Source organism: Alosa sapidissima, chromosome 5, assembly GCF_018492685.1.
Source record: "Alosa sapidissima isolate fAloSap1 chromosome 5, fAloSap1.pri, whole genome shotgun sequence".
Classification (NCBI taxonomy): Eukaryota; Metazoa; Chordata; class Actinopteri; order Clupeiformes; family Clupeidae; genus Alosa; species Alosa sapidissima.
In genome coordinates this window covers 36289596-36311287 of record NC_055961.1, presented here as the reverse complement: position 1 = coordinate 36311287, position 21692 = coordinate 36289596, and the positions used below count along the sequence as shown (strand labels likewise).

General features: G+C 42.5%; 1 protein-coding gene across 1 annotated transcript in view; it reads right to left on the bottom strand.

Annotated features, from left to right (window-relative positions):
• Positions 1 to 21692, bottom strand: part of LOC121708611 (rab effector Noc2-like) — a 96463-nt gene that overhangs the window by 70245 nt on the left and 4526 nt on the right. Inside the window, exons 2-5 of the mRNA XM_042091407.1 lie at positions 19674 to 19773; positions 19316 to 19459; positions 6926 to 7055; positions 4912 to 4998 (exon numbers count right to left, since the gene is read on the bottom strand). Coding sequence (XP_041947341.1) covers positions 4912 to 4998; positions 6926 to 7055; positions 19316 to 19459; positions 19674 to 19750 — 438 coding nt within the window. The 5' untranslated portion in view covers positions 19751 to 19773. The remainder of the gene's footprint in view (positions 1 to 4911; positions 4999 to 6925; positions 7056 to 19315; positions 19460 to 19673; positions 19774 to 21692) is intronic.

Below are 21692 nucleotides of genomic sequence, written 5' to 3'. Positions count from 1 at the left end.
GTGTGGAGTTATTCTACATCATGACAGTAAAATAGACCATCCTTAGTCAATGTACTGCAGCAATTCCTCTCTCAACCTGTAGAAAATGCTGTGAACATCTGCTTATGCATGAAAAAAAAATACCGTCATATACCGTGAAACCGTAAGAATTTTGAAAAATACCGTTATATACATTTTTGGTTATACCGCCCAGCACTACTCCATATAGATTTAGCCTTGGGACAGATTTCAGGCCAGACCCATCCTTTACGGAGCGAGACTAAATCTGCATTAATACAGCCCCATTCTGCAATGTAATAACTCTGCCTGAAACCGGAGAGCTGCTCACCAGTGGGACAGCTCGGCTGGTCACGTCAATAGCTCTGCATCAGCTGCATTTCTCTCTGCCAAGTTATGATGAGTGCAATTCTTGGCCTGTTTTAATGAAGCTCTCATTCATTTGTTTTCTTGAAGGGCTACGCTTCTAAAAATTGAGCTATGCTGTGAGCAATTTACAGCTACATCTACCTGCCAAAATGCAATTGAAGACAACCCCCACAATAAGACACATTACACATCTAACAGGAACAGCTGATTTTGAGAAAAGAATAGCCTGCTACTATGTGTGACAATCGGTGAAATTTAGCTCTCTTTAATTAGCCACATCAAAGGCTCTCTCCAAGGAGGCATTGCAGATGCTTTTTTCGTTATATGTAATGTCCTGAGCCAACTGTGAGAGAGCGATAAGCTTTCACTGCACCCAAAAGCCATCACATGCCCATTACATGGCTAGAATGTTGATGTCCCCCAGTGTTTCATTTCTGCTTATTATTTTCTGCTAAGGATATATGGGATGAAGCAGGGTGCTTTTCTCTGGAGGATAAAAATATTGACTGTGGCGAATTCATAAGAAAAGAAAGAGCTTAAAGATTCCACTGAAACATCTATCCTGAGCTGAGAATAAAGAATATAAATAGTGCTGCAAAAATATATCCTCTAGCTTTTCCGATTCAACAAGTCAGAGCTGTAGTCACTAACTCTTAATCAACTGAAAATCAATAATTACGTAGTGTCCTGCTGCTGTCCGTTTGTCACGTTTTGTCACGTATGTCACGTTTTAGAAACCATCTGCTGAAACTGATGAAATGCTTGCAAAAGTATGATATGCTAATCCTAAAATATAATGGTCTGTGGAAGGCTACAAAGCAGCAGTATAGCATGGACAAAACCCGAAGTAAATGATTAGACAATCCCTCCCATAACTTGGGATGCCCAGTGCCCATGAAAAAACATAAATATTCCCCCACCCTCTAGACACAGGAAACATTTCTCCTGGCCTGACTCATTGTAAATGTACAACCAATCTTCCAGGCTTGGCAAGGCACACACAAGCAAACACACACACAGAAAGATAGAGAGAGAGAGAGAGAGAGCGCGCTGTGTGAGGGATGTCTGAATCGAGGGCGGTGTGGTTGATCAACACTGAATGGCAGTGATAAAAGCAGGCTGTCCTGTGAGGGTGCATGGGGCCATCTGATAGAAGGCACTTTGTTAGCATTGGCTGCCCGAGCACGCAAGCCAAATGGCTGGGCATATAATGGAGCGGCTCCCTGGACTCTGTCTGCACGCCACACAGAACAAAGATAAGACAGCCAGAGACGGCTACTTGGACCAGAGACGGCCTAATTGTGGTGCCGAGGCAGGACCATGCACTACGCTGGATGAAATCAATAGCAATAATTATTAGATAATGTGGAGCAAATTCTGTGCTCAAAAAAATTAGACCAGGGATTTACCTAATGAGGCGTTTTTTTCCCTTAATTTAATGACATGGTGACAGTAACAGAGAATGCAATTAAGCAGATGTGGAAAAAATTGATTGAATGAAACAGTAGTGAATCCAAAGAAAAAAAAAGTCTGCAATCAGTATCTTAACCTCTATTCCACCATGTTGGAACGATGGGGGCAGTGGTCACTACTAGAGCTGACCAGAGACAGCTTTCCCCCAGAAGTTAGTCGTTTTGCAGCCCAGAAACCAAACCCACTACACTCTCTTCCCACTATATGCTGTCCCTTGCACTCGCTATACTTGCTGCCATGGCTACAGCAAATGACTGACAGGCAGTAACGATTGGTTGGATACTGGACCTAATCTTTTTCTTCATATTACCTGAGCTTGCATTGCTCACAGGCATGACATTCTTTGTCCATATGATGGACTAATAATGAAGAAGGTAAGGATCAGATGTTATAAAACTATAATTTAACATACTTATTGCTGTTTTTTAACCATCAATCCCAAGTATTTCTGTTGCCCCTAGCATGGGGCAGTGGTGATGAAACACACTGAGTGGCAAGACACTGTAAAGATGTTAAGACATAAAGATAAACAGTGTGCAGTAATACAAGACACTGTAAAGATGTTAAGACATAAAGATAAACCGTGTGCAGTAATACTAGTCGCATGGTATGCAGATGAGGCTCAGGTTAAACTGCAAAAGTTTTCATCTATCATCTATCTATCTATATCTATATACTGTACACACATAAACACACACACACACACACATATTTATACACACCGTATGTGTCTGTGTGTGTGTGTGTTTGTGTGTGTGTGTGTGTGTGTGTGTGTGTGTAAAGCCAAGGCATTGCCTCGGGCAGTGTGTTGAGGATAGGGACAGATAAATTATTCTTTCTCAGTTAGACGCCTGTCATGCTGCAGAGCTGGTAAACAAAACCAGAATGGCTTATTGATTCTGTAAGTACTATTGACATTTCTATGTCACTTCAACCAGGTTAAGGCTAGCCAGCCTCCCCATTTCAATATTCCGAGCATACATAAAATAACTGGCAGGTAGGGCTGCCCCTCTCTGAAGAAATATCCTGATTGGTTGCTACAGCAAGACAATAATGTGAGTGGCTGATTACAGTGCCCTGGAGAGACCCAGAATGTTTTTCTTTCTGTTCTGCAAGCATCAATTTCCGTGATGGCTATCAGCATATGAAGCAGCTCACGTCCCTATTCCAGAGGAGCACTGCTTACATCAGCTTTAATGGCAACTCCACGCATCTGCCACGGCCAGGTAGGCATTACTTGTAATGGGAGCCACGGCCATTGTCTGGCCCATGCACACAAGCAAGGATTCTACACAGAGATCACGAGCAGACACCCCCTTTTGCTTTGTTCCCTGCAGCGCTCATTGCACAGGATGTTCTGATAGCATCAGTCCAATTAGATATTTCTGAGTGCTGTCACATGTATCTTCATTGGATTTCTTTAATGAAAGCATTACGGCAGATGGGGAGATAGACCGCTGTGACAGGGAGGGCAGAAACATCCGGAAGTGAAAGTGATAACCTGCAACAGAGGCTGGTCATTTGTGTCAGGCTTGCTTATGCTGGACTGATAATAAAGGGTGGGGTGGGTCATCATCAGTTAAGGTTACAGATGGGTTTAAATAAACTAGTGATTCAAAATTTAGTTGAACATTTATTATATTTCATGACAATTCCTCACTGGGTTTATAAGTTATCTTTTTCACCCTGTGCTCAATAGGGAACTTGCTATACATATGTTATATATTTAAGTAACGTTATGTTATGTAATGTAATTTTTAATGTAATGAAAAAGTGAAACTACACCTTTGGATACAAAGAAGTAGCAATCCCTCATCATATAAAATTCAGCAGGCCGATACTGATCTAAAAACATGCTCTATTCTTCATCCCTCAAGCCAAAGTCCTGGCGTGAGGCCCAGCTCCCTGGTTGGGGAAGAAAAGCATTAAACTCACAACACGTATTGCATTGATCTTCACAGCTCCTTGCATGACCTTTTCAGGATTTGACAGTGGCAAGTTTGGGTTGCAATGTGCCTTGGGCAAAGAGTCATCCACTCGGCCGGTTGGAAAACTGAATGAATATGTTTACGTTCTGTGTGAAAACACCAACATACAGTAAACGTCATCCCATAGAGTGTTCAAAAACAGCCCATGAACCACAGTACAGTGCTTCAGGCTTTGAAGACATGTTCAAAGACAGCTCTTGACGTCTACCGCGTAAACAACACAACGACCACTTCATATCTCTATAATGTATGATTTATTCAGGAGGAAGACCTGGAGAGAAAGAGAGAGGGGGGGTTAAGAGAGAGTGCTGGGAAGCATCACCCTGTCCCCAAAATCCAGCAGGAAACAGCCCTTCTGACAGAACGCTTCCATTATCTGAGCGCATATGATAAGGTGCCCTGTCATTTGCCATTTCTCACAGCCCAGCCCTGTCCTCTAAGGCTGCTTGGTTCACAGCAGCGGTGGCAAAAATGAGCCCTTCTTTATGCAAAGCATGCAACACACTGTTAGGGCATTCAAAATTAAACAGTGTTTTTTTATTTTTATTCATTAACATTTCCATTTTAAACTGCAAGCATCCACCAAATCCTGGCAGACAAAAGTAACGTGAATAATTAATTATTTCAATTTTGCCTGCCAGAACTGTACACTGTATCCGTCCTCTGCATCATGAGAACTCAGAATCCCTCTCCCTAGTGTCAACACACGGCTACATGGGTAATATTACTAAGCTGATTCATATTGGAAGGACATGGTACTGTGACCACAGGGATTGGGTGAGGATTGTCCATAATGTAATAAGGGAGTGACCTCACTAAGGTACTTCATCACTACGAGCAAATCTTGTACCTCAGCCACAAAATCTTCCGTGTGTTCTTATCATAACCAAACTGATTACTGGCCATTTCGTGCAAAAGCTCTGAACCTTGTTTGTCTAATTGCACAAGGTGCGTTCATCATTTGAAAGTTGTCTTGCTGTGTGGTTCGTATTGTTGCTTTGCTTAGATAAGAACGGCAAGACTCAGTCCGCAGACTTGATTAATCTAGTGTAAGAGTCAATAATAAGACACTGTAGGAAGGTACCTCTCGCTGCTCACTGCAGATTTTGCACAGCCAATGGAGTCTCTTCTGACTGGACGCAGTCTCAATGCCACACTTTGTGCACACTTTCTGCAAACACATAGAAGGACAAATGCGGTGTCATGCATGGAAACTTAACAGAATTACACTCATTCATACACCTCTGTGGGAAACTATGATACAAAGGACAATTGGTACGAACACTTTGCAACTCACTATCACCACCAAAAAAAGAAAACATCCTAGCAACATTAATTTCAATTGCAGAGTTTGAAAAGTGTCACCCGTGCAAATACTGTCAAGAGATGTTATGATGACAGTGCTTAAGGAAACAACATTCATTTTCTCTAACTATACCCTTCCTCCAAGCATGCTATTAGAAAGCCAGCGCTTTGCTGCCTTTGATTGAATTGTTTTTCACAGCGCGACTTCCCATTTTAATCTATAAACCTGTGGAAAAGAGCACATGATGACCCATTTAGCATAGCAGTTGATTGAGAGAAACAATACTCTCCTGCTAAAAAGAAATTTAATTAAGACTGGAAATATTATATTGGATTCTGGGGATTCAACCTTAAGAATCAATTTGAACGCAAGGCTGAATATGGCATTATAATAAATACACAGGAAGGATCCCTTAATCAAGCCTCATGAAAAGGAAGACAAAAGCCAGGGAAAAGTGCCCATAATTACATCTTAGCTGAAGGAGCTTTGTATTTTTAGAGCACTTTACAGGCAACTCTTCAGCGCTTCCCATTTTCCACCGTCACATGTAAAAACTTCTCACTTAGTGCTATATTAAACACTAACAGCTGCCATAAAAGGGGCTGAAGGTTCACTTTAACTTTAAGGACTGCTATAGGGACAAGTCCTACCAAACAGAATGTCATCACTTTAAACTTACATTCCTTAAATGTAATAACTTAAGTTCAGTGTTTATAATAGTCATACCTTGCATACATGAAGCAAAAAAAAAAGCCAAATAACGACACGCTCATGACTATGCAGTAAAGAAACAGATGCTTCCTCCTTCTCTTCACTGCCTCCTGCGGAGGTCCATCATGGCTACCCCCACTCGGGTCCAGCTGCCCAGACTGGCACTACGTTTGCCCACTTCCCCTTCACTCCTTTCACACATTGCGTGTCTCTCACGCCTCTCTCTCCTGGCCCATGTGCTGCTTCGAGGACAAGTCGTGATTCACCTGCGCCATCTGGACTCTCTGACCCCTTAGACCTGAGGTAGGTCGGTGACCACAACATCTAAAAGAACTTCATACACCTGTATGCTAGACGTGGGCTAGAGTGCTGCTGTAGACAGCCTGTGGTAGACAGGCGTATACTGCCCTCTGGTGGAGCTAATGCAACTTACAGCGTAATTTATCTTCAGTGACACAGTCACCCATCATAATGAGTGAAGGGCTCAAACGATCAAAGATGAAAGCAAGCAGAAACAGCCCAAGGGCATGCCTGTGTTTTATTTTATTCTCCAGTGATCTTATCAAGTTTTGAATGATCAGATATGGCATGCTTTTTATGGACTGACTGTATGCCAGAGATAAGAGACCAAACTAAATATTTGCATTGGTAACATTCTATGATACTAGAACAGCAGGCAAACAACAGGGATTCCAAATCACCATTCAGTTAATGTAGAAGTAAAACTTAATTGGCTGGCGAGATGTACTTTCCAACACACTCAATAATGCATTAATCAGACAAGCAGCCCTGACCTAACGTGGGATTTAAATGGATGGTGTTGCCTATGATTGCTTGTGTGACACCTTGTCGTGTCAAGTCACTTTATTTATATAGCACATTTCAAAACAACAGGAGTTGACCCAAAGTGCTGCACAGTTGAGGCAGGCAAACTAGAATGATACAAAATAGAGACGAAGACAGATAGATAAATACATAAATATAAGATTAATAGAAGTTGTGCACTTGTCTGCTAACATCATGATGAATGTGTGAGGTGTGGTGCGCCCCTGAGCAGGTGGGTGCGGTGCGACGCTGTTACCTTGCAGCAGTCCTGGCACAGCACTGACGGCGCCCCCAGCAGCCCCAGCAGCTCCCCGCACAGCAGGCACTGGGACAGGCCGTTCCCCACCGCGCTCCGCCGCATGTTCTCCAGACGTTCCACCAGACGCCTGCCAAGCCAGACACAACACAGCCCAAGAGATCAGACACAACACCTCAACCGTACTCAATCATACACCACCCACCAGCTCAATCTTTCAGCAACGTTCTCCCAGTGCCAAACTAATGCCCAACGTTCAGGCAAAATTAATGGCTGTGTGGAGAAATTAAAATGAAGGAGTAATCCGTGCCATCCTGGGGCCAGTAAATCTGTGAGATGATGTGTGTGATGAGTGTGTTGGACTCTTTGGCTGCCCAGGGAAAGGTTGTGTTGTGTTTTTGCATCAGTGAGCAGTAGTGAAGTTGCACTCAAATAAAGCTTGACAAGTGGAGCAGGAACAGTAATGAACTAGAAATGCAATTCCAAGGAATCACCAGTGCATGAAAATGCTAAAGTTGTGATGTAAAATATCATGTATAGTTAAAACAGATAATACAGAGATGGTTACTACGGTGATGCTAGGATAGACATGGTGGTTGCATAGCTTAATAAAAGTTGATAGTTTAAATGTAGATAGTTTAAAAGTTGTTGATAGACGGTAGATAGTTTAAAAGTTGTTGATAGACAGCTAGTTTAATAGATAGTTTCAAAGTAGACCGTTTAAAAGTTGAAGGTAAATAGTTTAAAAGTTGGTGACAGACTGGAAGTTTAATGAATAATATTCAATTAGTTTAATGGCTGTGTATAGGTAGATATTTGACGATAACTGAAAGTTGGAATGGCTCTAATGTTTGCTAGCTTATGGTAAGATTTTTAACTATGCTAACCATGCTACTTAGCTAATGTTTTATAGCAGTGCTAACAATGCTAACATGCTAACCATGCTACTTAGCTAACTTAGCTAATGTTTTCTAGCAGTTTTGATAAACATGTTAACTATGCTAGCAATGCTAACTATCTTAACCATGCTACTTAGCTAACTTAACTAACGTTTTCTAGCAGTTTTGCTAAACATGCTAACTATGTTAGCAATGCTAACATGCTAACTATGTTAACCATGTGACTTAGCTAACCTAGCTTATCATTTTTAGTAGTTATGCTAACTATGTTAACTAGCATGCTAACAATGCTAATTATGTGACTTAGCTAACCTAACTAATCATTTTTAGTAGTTATGCTAACTATGCTAACTAACATGCTAACTATGCTAACCATGTGACTTAGCTAACCTAGCTAATCATTTTTAGCAGTTATGCTAATTATGCTAACTAACATGCTAACAATGCTAACTAGCATGTTAACATGCTAACTATGCTAACCATGTTACTTAGTTAACTTAGCTAATCATTTTTAGCAGTTTTGCTAACAATGGTAACATGCTAACTAGCTACAGTGGGTAGGAGTCATAGTTGATGACAAGTAACAGTTACAAGGATACAAGGATACAAGGAAGTTTATTGTCACATGCATATAGTTACTGGAAGTAAGAAATGTAGTGAAATTATGTCTGGTGTCAGCCTATTTGTGCATTTATGGGGGGGGTAAAAAGTGCAGTAGAAGGGGTTTAGTAAATTAAGTGGCAAGGGCTGCATAAGAAAGGTGGGGGAGGATTGGGATTGGGCGGGGGGCACCAACAAGGAGCACCCAAGAGCAACAGGGGCAAGGAAAAACTCCCTTACCAAGGAAGAAACCTTGGGCAGATCCACGGCTCAAGGGGCTAACCCAACTGCCAGGGGTCTTGGTGTGTGTGTTGGGGGGATGACAGGGGAGATGGGATAGTGTGCTGTGTATGTGGGGGCAGTGTGCAATATGTGTGTTGGAGAAGCTTCCTCATGAGACAATGTGCTGTGTATTGGGGGGGGGGTCAGTGTGCTGTAAGTATGTTGGGGATGTGTGTTGGAGAAGCTTCCTGATGAAATAATGTGCTGTGTATGTAGGGGAGAGGGGGAGTGTACTGCAAGTATGGTGAAGGGACTTACTATTGCAGAGTACTGTATGTATGATGTATGTGAGTGATGACATGGGTGGGGGCAGAAAGGCTAGGCAATCAAGGACATGGGTAGATAGATGGAGGAGAAATCAAAAATACCTAGATGTACCGCATAGCGGTACAAAATATGACCGCCGCTCAGTCCTGTACATCCGTTCCACGAAAATAAAATCACACTTCAATTTGTCTCCATATTTTACTCCATCCCCCACTCTTGAAACTTTTGTGTATGCTTGTTTGGCATGCCTGAGTGTGTGTGTGCGGCTGCACAGAAAGTAGCCTACTGGTGCTGAAAAGGTGAATAGATTGTAGAATAGCCAAAGAAGATGTAGTAGCATTGTTATAAAACCTTTAAAATCTCTAAACAATCACAAGTAGGGCAGTTCATCACAGTTCATCCATTGCAACTGGGTTGATGAAAGGTCACTTACACCTGTAGGCTACATTGTATTTGGGAAAAGCAAAAGGTATCAGCATAATGTTATTTATTTATTATTATTTTTTTATGTATTTATAAACAAAAACATCTCTGTCAGTTCCATGCCGTTTTCAACAGCTATCAAAAACAAAGGTCATTCTTGGATGGATGGATTTTTTGTGAATGTTTCTTCTTCTACATAAGATTTTAGTCATCTTTAGTTCATGTAATACTTTATTGTCAATGCACAAATTAAGTAACAGTAGTCTGAAACGTTATTGTTAATGCACAAATTAAGTAACAGTAGTCTGAAACGAAATGCTGTTTTACATCTAACCAGTGGTGCAAATAACTGACATGTCCAAATGGGCCTTGATGAAATGCGTCGCTAGACTGTTCATACACATTTTAACGGGCCAAAGTTGAAGAGCTTTTGTCCGTTATTGTTCGTGCAAATATAGGCTGATTCATGTTCCCTTGCATTGTGTAACTGAGGTCCATGGCTAGTCTGGCTTTCATCAGACCAAGCTCAATCTTTTAAGAAATCAAAAAATAAATAGCGGGCAGATCAGGCTGGGTTCACCCAGCCTAGTCCATAGGCACCCGATATTGTTTAATTTTCCGATTGAGCTATATACGCTCTGGCAATTCTAAATGCAAAAATGCATCAGGGAGTTATGACAAAACGGTAACTAACAAACTAGATCCTAATAGAAAGCTGTTAGCTTCCCTAAGTTACAGGTAGGATTATAAGGTAGGCCTATTTACAACATAAATTGTCAATAGGCTATGCTGGCGACACAAATAAAATCTCCTTTGGAAACCAATGGTTTACGCCTTACAGTATCAAGCGGACTTAAACTGTCATATCGTGGCGAAAAGTTGTAATAACATTCACGCAGCTCCATGAGTCAAGGAAAGCGCGAATGAAGTAGCCACTTCTAAATGGGACCCACTACACAGTAGCTTAAGGTGTGTTGCTAAAGCAGCCATAATGAAATGAAGGTGTCATTGTTTGTACTTCACACACACGTGCTTTTTAATTTCACAGACTACAACTACCAAGCTGTAATCAAAGCACATCGATTCCCCTCTCACACCCTGCACGCACTTAAAACAAAATAAACAGGCGTCTCAGTCTCACGCATGTATAGGCAAAACTGTATCAGACCGGTGTAACGTTGGTAAATCTTCCATTGCACAGAATGATTTTGTAGCACGTGCAATAAATGACAGTCGAAAGATACAAACAGTGCTGCTATCAATTTGCTTGGTATAACCGCATTTATAGTTTTCTACAAATGCAATCAATCAAATGCCTCCATCACTCAACCAACGCTAAGGACCTAGGTAATGTTACCGTTATTGATATTACAAGATTAACGTACCTGCAGTAAAAACCAAGCATGTCCGATAAACATCCTCAGATTTATTTCGGCTTCAAGAAGAAATGGGAATTACACTTCATGTGAACATCGTCCTATCCTTATTAGATGTTCGCTGCGGTAAATTACAGTCCTTGTAGGAAGCGTCCATTGTTTTTTCCAACCCACTTTTAACTTCCAACAAAATTACGTCTCACTGCAACGATGCGCCATCTAGTGGACAAACGACTACTTATCGCCAATACTGAAAATGCAGCCATGATGATGATGATGAATATTTATTTTGGCTTTCTTTTAATCCTACTGAATTTGTAATTATGTATCGGCCGTTCTAATACCGATAGTATGTGGGTGCCTGTGTGTGTGCATGTGTATATGTGTGCACCGCCATTTACAGGCCAATGGAGGTGACGAAATGAAAATTTTTTGTAAAAGTCTAGTGGGGCTACATACCCACCAAATTTCATGTACCCCGGTGGTTCGGTGTCCCGGGTATCAATGACCAAAAATTCAGGGAGTAGATGACGGGAAAAATTCTTGAATTGTGTGCATGTATGCGTGTACAAATTTATGTTTATGTGTGTGTGTGTGTGTATGTGCGTGCTTGTGTGTTTGCCTGCGTATGTGTGTTTGTGCATGTGCATGCATGCGTACATATGTCTACTGTGTGAGTATGTGTCATACGTATGATTACTGTAAATGTATGTGTGTGCGTGTGTATCTGTTTATGCACATGTGTGCACATGGAATGGGTTAACATGACCCCTGGAGGCAAACATACGGAAAAAATTGGTCATCCTAGGCCCTACAGTTCTCAAGATATTCACAGAGAACTGTGTCTGCCCTACCCTCCTTTCGGGGGTCCAGTCCAGCGGGGGGGGGGGGGGCTACAGATCAAAACGAAGAATGACGGTTCCATGCTATCCATGTGGGGGTACATGCCCACCAAGTTTTGTGTACCCCGGTCTTTCAGTGTCCCGGGAATCCTTGTTGGTGTAGGTCACTAAATGTACACATAAATTATTTTATTGTAAGGCCCCCCATGAACGAAAGTACACAAAACTTGGCATGCATTCGGAGGGTGTCATAATGATCCTACACTTTTAATTTCGTGCAGTTTTGACCTTGTCAGCCAGAGATATTGTGATGAAAACACCACATTTTTTGCTTTTTAATTTTTAACTAGGTGGCGCTATACATGAAATAAGTGGTAATGGGATGGGTTGACATGCCCCCTTAAGACCAACATACATAAAAAAGGTGGACCTCCTAGGCCCTACGGTTCTCGAGATATTCACAGAAAACTGTCTCCGGCCACCTACAGACCAGTTGGTGTATAGTAACATAAATTCATTTATTGTGTGGCCCCTCATGAACGGAATTCCACAAAACTTGGCGTGCATACAGAGGGTGTAATAATGATCCTACACTTCCAATTTCGTGCAGTTTTGACTATGTTAGGTCACAGATACCTTCAATTACAACACCTCATTTTTACTTTTTTGTGTTTAACTAGGTGGCGCTATACATGAAATGAGTGGTTATGGAATGGGTTGACATGGCCCCTTGAGATCAACATACAAAAAAAAAATGGTCCTCCTAAACCCTACGGTTTTCGAGATATTCACAGAAAACTGTGTCAGCCCTACCCTCCTTTCGGGGGGTCCAGTCCAGCGGGGGGGCTACAGATCAAAACGAAAAACGATGATTCCATGCTATCCATGTGGGGTTACATGCCCACCAAGTTTCGTGTACCCCGGTCTTTCAGTGTCCCGGGAATCATTGACGGAAATTTGGGCATGCGAAAAAAAAAAAGAAAAAAAAAAAAAAAAAAACCTTCTGACTAAACCTATATGACCGCCGCTTCGCTGCGCGGCGGTCATAATAAATAGGGAAAACATTTAACTAGACAAACCAATACAAAAAATAAACATGACATTACATAAAATTACGAACATTACATAAAAACAAACAAAAACATGATGCCAGACGGAGCGGCGTGTCTCGCCAGCGTCCCCGTAACCTAGCAACTCTAACTAAGAAGCCTAGGAAGAACAGTACAGTGCATTTTCATGTATTACACCGCTGGCATCGACTTGAAATAAGGACACCGGTGTTAGAAAAGTTCGTCGTTTATTCTGCTATTCAGCACACTTCAGAACCCACGTTAAAAACTGAACACACTCTTCTTCTTTTCTACTAGCCATAGCATTTTGGATACTGATATAAACGCTCTACTGCCACCCCCTGGACAAACATTATAGCTGTAACAGATTGAAATACTGAATACTACATAGGTCTTACATTTCTCCCCCACAAAATTAATGTTGTCCCCAACATATGGATATTTAGGCAGTACACAGCAAAGCTAACATTTCAACATGTAACAATAACAAAGGTTTTTTTTCCGCTTCACTAGAACAACATCTACCTATGGTGGTTAACCATTTTCTTCCAGATGAAAACATACATTTTACACAGAAAACTGATTGAACATTGGCTGCACAACCAGATTAATCATTACTCTATAATCATCATCCCAATTTATCAGTCTTGAACTACTGCATAACATAGACCATGTATCTTATTAGTGCGTGCACTTTACCATCCTGCCACAGGACATCTCCAAGGCACATTTCCTTGAGTAACTGTTCTTCTGCTGCTCTTACTGCTCACATTAAACTTTACCAGTGAAACTGATTTTTTTTTTTTCGTCCAACCCCGAAAGTCAACAAGTTCAAAGTTCCAGATCCCAAGTGCTCAAGTATGAAGTAGTTCAGGAATCATAGTTCAAATTGTCACAGTCCATATCGTCACAAGTCACAGTCTATAGTTCTCAGTCACAGTCCATGGTTTTCAATCAGTCCATGTATAGTCAAACAGGTCAAACAGTCCATAGTGTCATCACCGTCCATTAATAATATCCAACTGAGACAGGAGTGGGGTACATCACAGGTGGTCCCCACCAGTACGGGGTCAGCCAAGGTCCACTGTAATGTTCGTTCCATGGACTCAGTGTGTTTACATACACTGGGTTATTGTGCAGTTGAACGACACGACTGCTGGGTTGACCCAGGCTCTCATACGTCAGAGTCTCTCTGGGTCGCCTCACTCTTTGCGACCTTCGGACCGGAGTATCAGGCTGTGATGACTCCGGGCTGTCGGACTGTTCACCAGAGTCCGATCCCTCTGTTGGCTGCACTGTTTCTGGATCAGCACTCTCCTCAACAGCAAGCTCCTGCTCAGGACCCACAGAGCTGAATTCCACTTCATCAGGCTGTCTCACACTTTCAGGATGGAAAACTGGTTCAGGTGCTTGCTCTGTTTCTTCTGGCTGCTGATGCCTGTAACTGTGGGCCCAATAGTAGTCCTCCTCAGCAGAACTCTCAGAATCCTCATACGGCTGTACTGCTTCAGTTTGTCTGAGGCATTTTCTCAGGCCACCTCGTTTCTGTCTCTGTTTCTGGGTTACATCTGGGATCGGTTCTTCCAGTGGTAACGCATTACAGGGCATTAACATATTGCGGTGGAGTATTCTGCTTCTGCCTGATCCACGTTCTGGCTTTACTTCATACACTGGACTATCTTTTCCCTTTTGGGCAACAACAATGTGTATCTGGTCTGCCCAATAAGCTCTTAGTTTCCCAGGCCCTCCCCGTTCTGACATATTTCTAACAAGGACCCTGTCTCCTGGCACAAGTACAGCACTTTGTCTTTTCCGGTCATAGTAGGCTTTACCTCTTCCAGTAGTTTTCACGATTGTCCTTGATGCAATGTCATATGCCTCCTTCATCTGTTTCTGCCAGTTGAGGGCATAGTCTTGATAAGACTTGCTTTCTCCCTCTATTTGAAGTCCAAAGATGAGGTCAATTGGCAGACGGGGTTTTCTTCCAAACAGCAAATAAAAGGGTGAGTAACCAGTAGCTTCACTAGTCGTGCAATTGTAAGCATGAATTACTTTATTCAAGTATGCACTCCAATGTGCTTTCTTTTCCTCATCCAGGGTTCTTAACATAGCCAACAGTGTTCGATTAAATCTCTCGACTGGGTTCCCCTGAGGATGGTAAGGTGTCGTCTTTGAATTGGTCATGCCTGTGTACTTTTGCAGCTTTCTGAACAACTCATTTTCAAATTCTTTACCTTGGTCATGATGAATCTTTTGTCTGCAGCGGTCCTGCCAGATTTGTTGCGTGTTGGGTAGGCCTGGGCAAACTTAGTGAAACAGTCAATGACCACTAAAATATATTAATACCCTCCCCTGCTTTTTTCAAGATGCACATAGTCTATTGAAACCAATTCAAACGGTGCTGTTGCATGTACATGACACATGGGTGCTCTACTGACGACGGTGGGCTTCTTCTGTTTTATACATCTGCAGACTTTAGTTATGAAATGTTCAATATCACCTTACATTCCTGGCCAATAAAATCTGTCTCTAGCCAAATTCAAAACTCGCTCTACGCCTAAGTGACCCATCTCAGCATGCAAATGTTTGTAAACCAGTTGCTTGTAATGTTCTGGAAGCACTATTTGTGTCCGAGATGCTGTTTTTCTTTTAAGAAAAAGAAAACACAACCAGCTTTTTCCATTCATGCAACAGCTGTTTCACTTTCACTGGTTCTTGAAACATTGTTTTCCTATCAGGTTTTTTTCCTCCTCTTTTTAGTTGCAATACTCTGTTTAAGACCGGATCACATAACTGAGCTTGTACCAGTTCATGCTGTGACAAACGCAACTCTGTTCCATGTTTCTCTTCCCCAGCACCATCATGAACTGCAGGGTTTACGGTAACAGCTGTAATCCACTCAACATCATTCTGTCTCTCAGTGGCATTGACAACAGCGCTGATCACTTCAGGTGAACACTGCTCTGTACACTCACCCATGTAGTCCTCCATGTCCCGGTGTGTGCGGGACAGGAAGTCGGCGTCGATGTTCACTTTTCCAGGTCTGTACTTCAAAGTGATGTTAAAGTCTGCTAACTCTGACACCCATCGATGCCCCGTTGCATTCAACTTCGCCGTCGTCATCACATAGGTGAGTGGGTTGTTGTCACTGTAAACAGTTACTGCAGGAGCATAAAACAGGTAATCTCTGAAGCGTTCTGTGACTGCCCATTTCAGGGCTAAAAACTCCAGCTTTCCTGAATGTAGTCTGTAGTTTTTTTCTGCAGGTGTCAAGGTACGTGAACCGTAACCTATCACTCGAAGTTTACCTTCTTGCCTTTGATACAACACAGCTCCTAGTCCCTCCTCAGAAGCATCAATATGCAGAATAAATGGATCCTCAAACTTTGGATAGGCCATAACAGGTGGGTTAGTCAGTACACTAGTGAGATACTCTAAGGCATGTTGGTGTACAGGTTTCCAGTTTACCTTTTGATGTGGTGGTGCTTGTCCAGCTCTCTTTAATTTTCTGGTTCAAACAGCATCTTTGCGTTGAGATCTTCAATACCGCATTTGACGTAACAGCCAATTTGTTTCCATTGTCCACTCAGAATGGTCAAGGGTGTCTTTTCAGTTTTGACTTGATACCCGTCATTGTCATCTGCCTCCTTCTGGATGAGACTGAGCAATGCCTCAGCTTTTCCTTTTCCCAGCCTCAATGCATTTCTCAGCAGATACACACTGTCTGTAGTCTCTGAAGTGCCCCTGTCAATGTTCTTCATGACTTGTTCAATGACGTTAAAACCAACAATCGGTTTCTCCCCCACATCTTTACTAACTAGCATTGGCACCAACATGCATGAAGTTACTTTAGACTTTGGTTCAAACAGACTGAAATTCACTTCCACCCACCCCTGAAATGGAATTTCAGTGTCATTTGCTGCTTTCAAATTCAACAGTTCTTCATTTTCTAGCAGGTCACTGATGGGCTGAATTGGGGTGTTCGGCAAATGCTTAGACTTCCATTCTTCACTCATAATTGAGACTTGCGCTCCTGTATCCCACAGCGCTTGAGTTTTAACGTTCATTGTACACCATACTAAACACTTTTTGCCAATTAATTGTGCAATGTTTTTGCGCCTGGTAGGCCAATGATCATTTTCATAGCTTGCTGTCCTACACTGTTGGGGTACAGTCTGATGGTTTGCAGTGTGGCTTACAATTTGCTTTCTATGTCCTACTGTGCCAATGTGTGGATTGTCCCCACACATTTTCAACTCACCCAGTGCACGTGGGTCCGATGGCAAGCTTTGTTGACCAGCGTGGTTGTGGGACTTCTCTGCAGAAGAGGCCATGACTCGTCCCTCAGTCACAACCTCCGGCTGTTTTCCGACCACCTACGGCTGTTTTCCAGTCTGCATCCCCTAGACCAGTGAGAGTCACTGCCACACTTGAAACAATGGTTACAGTCGGGTGCTTCCTCCTGCTGACACTTGTTGCACTGTCTTTTGGGTCTTCTACTCACTGATGTAGCAGGTCTGGTAGAAGGCCTATCACCAGTTCCTCTCTCACGTTGGACAGTCTGGACTAATGAAGCTACTTGACAGGTAAGCTCCCTGATAACAGAATTGCTCTCCTCCAATTTAGAAAACAAGGGGTTCTCTCTGGCCTGTTTAGTAGCTCGGACTGGGGCCACATTAGGCACATCCGCATTGTCAGTCAATTCCACTGAATTCACACTAACCTTGAGAGATGTTCTGGCAACTGTTTTTGTTTTCTGAGCCCGCTCATTTTCATTGTACTGTGCAATCTGCATTTTCTCTAGTAGCAGTTCATCACTGATGTCTACATTTTGCAGATAACTTCTCATTTCTGCTCGTATGTTATCATTTGACAAGCCTGTCACAATGGATTGAAAACACTGGCGTTGCACTAACTCACAGTTGTATTTCAGGCCTGATGGAGCTCGCTCTGATGCATTCAATACTCTCTGCCGCAGGTCCAGCACTCGAACAATAAAATCCAGAGCTGTTTCGCATGGACCCTGCACGGCTTTAGCTAATTGCTGGTACAAATCAGTGGCATCTTTTTCAGCATAGTGAGCACGTAATATGTGTCTGAGATTCTGTAGAGTTAAGTCTGTTTTGCCCTCTAAATAACTCCTCAGTTTCACTCCAGGACTCACTGCACGGATTACCGCCTCCACTATTTCCAAATCAGGATAGCCTTTTCTTAAACCATTTTCAATTTGATGTTCAAGGCTGGTAAAAGTCCATTTATCTTTTTGGTTTGTCTCACCAATTTGTCCGCTGATTTTGAAGTCCTTTCTGTAGCCATTCCATGCCACACTGTAATTCTGGCTCCCGATCAACTCTCTGCCCCTGAGGTGCATTGCTCCTCCCTCTTGGCATGGTCTCCGACTCCCGCGCTTGCGGTGACTGCATAGCCTCTGTCTTGGATTCTGCGGTGGGATCTGTGTGACCCTCAGGCTCGGTAGCAGGCTTCGGTGCACCTTCCTGCTGTATGTTGCTCACAAAGTCCATCAATTCCAAAAGCACTGACATGCCTGTATCCTCTGACTCCAATAAAACATCATGATCACAGAACTCCATCACATGTTTAATCAATGCACGTCGGCTTTTCCGGTTAATGTCTGCATCTTCACTGTTCTTTGTCTGACAATGTAGACACACGTGTATACACACACGTTGCAATTGTTCCACTGATAATCCGAGCAGTGTTTTTTCAATGTCATTTAATAATTCTTCGCGTGTTTCAGACATTTTCTTGAATGACTGACACTAAAAAGTAGAATGGTGTCTTGGGCTTCAGCTAGATATCAACGTTATCCTGACGTAAGCTAGCTCCAAACTTTTGCTAACTCAGCTCACAGTTATATCTCTTCCACTTCCCTCAACAAGAGTACCTTTTTAGTATCCGTCTCCAATGTCTCTCACTGCAGAATAAACATCCCCGTACGGGCCACCAAATTATTACACCGCTGGCATCGACTTGAAATAAGGACACCGGTGTTAGAAAAGTTCGTTGTTTATTCTGCTATTCAGCACACTTCAGAACCCACGTTAAAAACTGAACACACTCTTCTTCTTTTCTACTAGCCATAGCATTTTGGATACTGATATAAACGCTCTACTGCCACCCCCTGGACATTATACATTATAGCTGTAACAGATTGAAATACTGAATACTACATAGGTCTTACACATGCACTGTAATTAAGTAAGGGATAAGGTATTGTCCGCCGGTCATTATCGGAAAATACGTCCCAACAGGGTGAACATAACCCTGACACAACCATTGTAAACAGGGGTGTGTTAAAATAAGAGGTGGGTAAACTATGAATTCTGTGATCACGGTAAGGTGGATTCAGAACATATTTAATGGAATTCAGAACATATTCAATGATGGTGGAGGTTATTGTCCAATGTTTATAGAAATACCAGTGGTATTAAATGCTTCCTAGAGTGTTGATAAGTGCAGTGTGATTTTTTAATGTTAAAAGTTGGTAAATTGGTAAATAAACTCTGAGTGGATAAGGTGGACAAACTCTAATAGGAGGTGGATAAACTGTGTTTACTTGCATTTAGCCTCCACTACAGCCCTGATTGTAAATAGAAAGTAGGTTCTGTACCCAATCCTGTGCTGCTCTAGCTGGTCCAGTTGCTCCGCTCTGTGGATGACACTCAGAATGATGTCCAGCTCTTGCTTCTCAAGCACCTGACTCTTTCTTTGTCTCTCGGTTTGGTACGTGTGCACAGACCAGCCAGTCTGAAGCCTGCCCAAATTAAAAACAGACACAGTAAGTGGGCAAATGAAGATATTCAGACAGACAAAACACTTAAAGTGGGATACTCAGTATCCCCAGTTATCCTCCAGTTGAAGCTGCACAATCAGGGGCTTCACAGCGGCAAGACGGAAGACATAAAACACAATATCACATATTTGTAAATTAGTAATGAGAAAAAAATAGTAATGAAGTTCATACTTACTTGGCCCTCAGTGCTAGCTGTCTGTCATTGGGACAGATCCACTGATCATTGCCACTCCCAAACATGGTGTCAGTCATCACTGCTGGGACAACGAGGAGTTCTGCAAAACACAGCACGTGGTGTTCATAGATGTTTTGAAAGAAGTGGAAGAGGTTTATTCATTGGCAACTAATAGATTTTTGTCTTTTGTCAGATTTGCCAATTGTTTGGATTTTTGGTAGTAGCTATACTCGAGCTATACTTGAGAGCAAGGAGGATCATAGGCAATAATGATGAAGCAGAGTGCAGGTTACACACATCCAACAACTTAAACAGGTGCTGGATCAAAACTTAACTGAAAGTAAAAATAAAAGAAAGATCTGCACACTGTGTTAGACTGGCTTGTGCAAAAATCAGAATTTTAGAATTGACCTCCATTCAATTCATGAATTTGAATTGAATTGGCTCCGCCCCACAGGAAGTTGAATTTGAATTCGAATTGAAATGCCCGGAAGTGGAATTAAATTCATGGCAATTCAAAGCAATTCCACAGTCACACAACAGAAAGAATGTGTTGAATGCCACATTCAGTGTTGGGAAGGTTACTTTGGAAATGTAATTGGTTACTGTTATAAGTTATTAACTTATAAGTTGTGTGTTTGATGCAATCATATCTGACATATAATGTGGAAGCTTTATTTACCCTACCCTTAAATTACGTATATGAATTTCTTCAAATTTCATTGAATTTAAATTCTACTTCCTTTAATTCAAATTCGAATTTGTAATTCTAGATCCTGTTTTTGACCTCTATTCAAATTCAATTCATATTCAACAATTGAATTGGAATTAAGGAGTCATTCTCAATTCAATTCTAAATTTTGCACGAGCCTGGTGTTAGACGCTCCTAGAAACTTTAATTCATAGCAACGTTTCGATCTTATAGATCTTTGTCAGGCCACCTGGGTGCCCAGGTCAAGTTGTTTGGCTGTGGTGGCACTCTGTTGTCTCTCGCCTCAACAATTTGCTAAGAGGAAGATCTCCCCTGGATTCCCCCTGCTTCTTCAATATGGCGGGAATGATTTGCGGACAATTGGAAGCCTGTGATGACATAAGTTTTCACAGGCCTGAGTTGTTTCAATTACATTCAAAAGCGGCCACTGAAACGGCGCTGCTGTCTGTAACAGAAGCCTGAAAGGAAGCCAGGGCGACCGCTCGGTCATCAGTACTCATTCTGCTTGACTTATCGGCTGCCTTTGACACGGCATCCTTCTCTCTATACTCTCTAACCTGGGAATCTCCGGCTCTGCTCTCTCATGGTTTGAACCATACCTCACAAGACGCTCGTTTAACGTATCATGGCTTGGACAGCTATCTGCACCTCACTATCTAACCACAGGGGTCCCCCAGGGTTCAGTGCTGGGCCCCCTTCTCTTTGCTATCTACACCACCTCCTTGGCTCGCATGGCTTCTCATACCACTGCTATGCAGACGACACACAGCTCTATCACAGATCTCGGACTGCCTCTCAGACATATCATGGATGAAGGCACATCACCTTCAGCTGAACTGCTGGTCCTCCCAGCTAAACCTACCGTACACTATGACATCAACATCAAATTTGACTCCCTGTCTGTTTCACCTACCAGGGCTGCAAGAAATTTAGGAGTTGTTCTCGACAACCAACTAACCTTCTCCGATCATCTTGCCTCGGTCGCCCAGTCATGCCGGTTCGCACTTTACAACATACAGAAAATCAGGACTTACTTGACTCAATATGCTACCCAACTCCTGGTTCAGGCAATAGTCATCTCACGACTACTGCAACGCCCTCCTGACAGGTCTCCCAGCCTGCACAGTAAAACCTCTTCAGATGATCCAGAACGCGGCGGTGCGTCTGGTCTACAACCAACCCAAAAGGGCACGTTACTTCGCTGCTCATCCAGTTACACTGGCTACCTATGGCTGCCCGCATCAAATTCAAGGCTCTAACGCTTGCCTACAAAGTAGTCTCCGAACGACGTCTATCTCTGCCACCGG